At 50.1% G+C, this 3,067-nt stretch overlaps 2 protein-coding genes across 3 annotated transcripts in view; one reads left to right on the forward strand and one right to left on the reverse strand.

The window, feature by feature from the left end:
* Positions 1-3,067, forward strand: part of PIK3IP1 (phosphoinositide-3-kinase interacting protein 1) — a 25,039-nt gene that overhangs the window by 7,003 nt on the left and 14,969 nt on the right. The window contains exon 5 of one of the 2 annotated variants that reach the window (XR_004842517.1): positions 1,046-1,132. The exons of the other annotated variant lie outside the window; for it this stretch is intronic. The gene's annotated coding sequence lies outside the window, so the exon portion shown is untranslated. Of the gene's footprint in view, positions 1-1,045; positions 1,133-3,067 lie in introns of those variants that run through there. 2 annotated transcript variants of the gene reach the window in all.
* The window catches only part of LIMK2 (LIM domain kinase 2), a 20,728-nt gene continuing 18,821 nt past the window's right edge, over positions 1,161-3,067 (reverse strand). The window contains exons 15-16 of the mRNA XM_009642820.2: positions 3,000-3,067; positions 1,161-2,417 (exon numbers count right to left, since the gene is read on the reverse strand). The exon at positions 3,000-3,067 is cut by the window's right edge and continues 3 nt beyond it. Coding sequence (XP_009641115.1) covers positions 2,261-2,417; positions 3,000-3,067 — 225 coding nt within the window. The 3' untranslated portion in view covers positions 1,161-2,260. The remainder of the gene's footprint in view (positions 2,418-2,999) is intronic.

A 3,067-nucleotide genomic window follows, 5' to 3' on the forward strand; every position in this document is an offset into this window, starting at 1 on the left:
GGCCACCTGGGCACACTGCTGGCTCATATTCAGCCGGCTGTCAACCAGTACTCCCAGGTCTTTTTCCACCAGGCAGCTTTCCAGCCACTCTTCCCCAAGCCTGTAGTGCTGCATGGGGTTGTTGTGACCAAAGTGCAGGACCCGGCACTTGGCCTTGTGGAACCTCATGCAGTTGGCCTCGGCCCATCAATCCAGCCTGTCCAGGTCTCTCTGCAGAGCCTTCCTCCCCTCAAGCAGATCAACACTACCACCCAGCTTGGTGTTGTCTGCAAATTTACTGAGGGCACGCTCAATCCCCTCATCCAGGTCACTGATAAAGATATTAAACAAGACTGGCCCTAGAACTGAGCCCTGGGGGACACTGCTTGTGACCGGGAACAACAGAAACCCAAGAAAGTTACAGCTTCTTGCTTTAGGAACACAGACAACAAAATCTTGTTTTCATAGCATACATTTACTGCTTTTTAATTTAGTTAGAACATGGAGCTGTGCAAATCACAGTTCATAAACCCCACCCACACATCACCCAGGACTCTCCCCTTCAGGGGTCCCCTCACAAACCAGCGTGGGAGGGGGAAAGAAAGGGTAAATCCTATTAATAATCCTGAATCCACTGGACCCAGTTTAGAGAGGCTCCTCCACTGACTGACAGCTCAGGGAGTCCCCAGTGTTTCTAAAACACCACTACACAGACTAAAAACACCTCCCCCCCCACACCTTTTGTCAAGGTGAGGGCTGGTCCCATCTTATTTTACATAATACTTTAAACTCATGGGTAGGGGGAGGAAGTCAAAGTAACCGCATGCCCCACCATTCAGTACTGAAAGGAGGGGGGGAGAAAGGAGCACACTAAAAATCCAGTTAAACCAAGATGTTTGTGAAACTTAAGAGCAGGACTTGAGCCAGCTTTTTGTTCAGTTCTGCCAACCACATGAGCTACTGCAGCAGTAGCTTTCTTCTCCCATTGAGGGAGGGAGAAGTGCTGGAAGAAAATACACCCCCACCCACCTCTCAGTGACTCCAAGCCCTTTTTTCTCCCCAAAAGCAGGGAATGACCCTGAGGAAAGTTTCTGCTTGGAGAATCAGCTCAGGTGCTGCAGTGGCAGCTGCAAGAAGGATCTTCAAAGGGAGCAACTTGCACAGCCTGCAGGAAAGGATGAGGTAATGGCAACTGAATTATTAATTCTCCAGCTGCCACTCCTGGAAGGATGGGACATTCACCAGCACTTCTCTGTTCATGACAAGTCCATCCTTTAAGTAACCTTGAGCATGTCCCCCTTTGCTATTGTCCATGCACAAAGTCTGAGCCATTTCAGACCTTTGGCTTTCTGAAGAGCACCTTTTGCCACCCTTTCTGTCGCCTCACATCCACAGGCCAAGAGCTCAAGCAGCTTCATCATTCCAGGGATGTCCACAGCCAGTGCCTAGTGCAGTTCTATGCATTCAGGTCAAATACTTTCACCTAGGTTAAGGTTCTTGGGCAAACTCACTGTGCCAGCTCAGGGTCTGAAGATGCTCAAGTGGCTCATTTGCTGCCTGCCTTGTTCACCATCAGGAGGGGCAAGCAAAGCTCAGTCTTAGTGTTTCTAGGCAGGCTTTTGGAGGTATTCAGAGACAGAGGAGGAAAAAACCCACAAAACCAAACCAAAACAAAAATTCATACATGCTTCCCCACAGACAAGATATTTCAGGAGAGCTGCCCAATACCTGGGGCTTTTCACTCAGACGCCAAAATCTCAGTGGGATGTTCTGGAAAACACATGCACAAACATACACGCACACGCTGTCCTGGTGGGGCCTTTTGCTGGATGTCCAATTTCCCCAGCTTTCTGAGCAGGGTAGTCAGTGGGAGAAGCCGTTCAAGAAGTGCTGGTCCTTGCCCAGAACAGTCTCCTATAGCAATCCCCTCCCTGGCAGACAGGCCAGGGTGGCTTCACAGCTTGCAGCCAAGTTCTAAGGCACCACAGTAAAGAAGCCTGAAAAGGCCAGAGAAACATTTCTCAAGCCAGAAAAATAGTGTTGAGCAGCTTTCCTAGGTGCAGTTGGCAGGAAACAGCCCTTTTTGCTTCTGAAACATGCCAGAAATTGACAGTGAATCAGGATGTCCAAAAGGAGGGGTGTTGGGTGGGGAGAGAGAGGCAATGCAGCAATCGCACAGCGTGGTGCCCCGTTAATGCCCTGGAAGCGGCTGAAGTGCATCTCCCTCCCTGTCACTCATCTCAACTCCAACAGAAGTGGTGCAGGCAGCAGGACAAGCTGACTAGGTTGTGTTTTCAGGTAGCTTGTCACGGTTCAGCCCATACTGCACACTCACGTTGTGGTCCAGCTCCTCCAGCTCAGACGGGAGGGGGATGGCAAGTTCTCCCAGGTAGAGAGAGAGCGCTTCAAAGGAATCTTCCAGCTTGGAAAAAGGGGGCCTAGAAGTAACAGTCAGAAAATGTGAGTGGGAAAGAGGAAGCAGAACAGCATCTGGAAAGGCTGAGCCAGTTGTCAATTCAGGCTACTGTCTCATGCACAGCGGTGTGAGCAGGGACGTGATCCCTCCCCATTCAGCTTCCGAGACTGCAAAGATCCCAGTCTGTCTGGGCTACCTGTTTTTACAGCCAATGACCAGGGAGCTCCGGCTCTTTTGGAACCTATTTGGCATCAACACTCTTCTGAAGCTACGAGTTTCACAAGTGAAATCAAATCAAGCATTCACATTTTGGAGCTGCTGCCACAATCTGCCCCTACTTTTTGTACATGAGAAACCCTGAGCAATCACTTCTCCTTTACCCTCGGTCTCAGAAATTGCTTCAGAGGCCTCTCCCATATACAGCAGTCTCTTACCCAAGCTGGTGAGCCTTTAGTCTCTCCTCATGTGGAAGCCTTTGAGCATTACCACAAAAGGTTGGAATACAGCCCTTTTCCACCCTCTGTGCAGAGCAATCCTTCAACCAAGGGGATATAGACACATCCTCTGGGCTTACAAAGAAGAGTCCCCCAGACCCCAAACCTACCTGCTCTCTGGTTCCAGTCTGCAGCAAATGGCAGCCAGAGGGAAAAAAGCTGGAGGACAGTCAGCAGG

Source organism: Egretta garzetta, unplaced genomic scaffold (genome assembly GCF_000687185.1).
Source record: "Egretta garzetta isolate BGI_Z169 unplaced genomic scaffold, ASM68718v1 scaffold7, whole genome shotgun sequence".
NCBI lineage: Eukaryota > Metazoa > Chordata > Aves > Pelecaniformes > Ardeidae > Egretta > Egretta garzetta.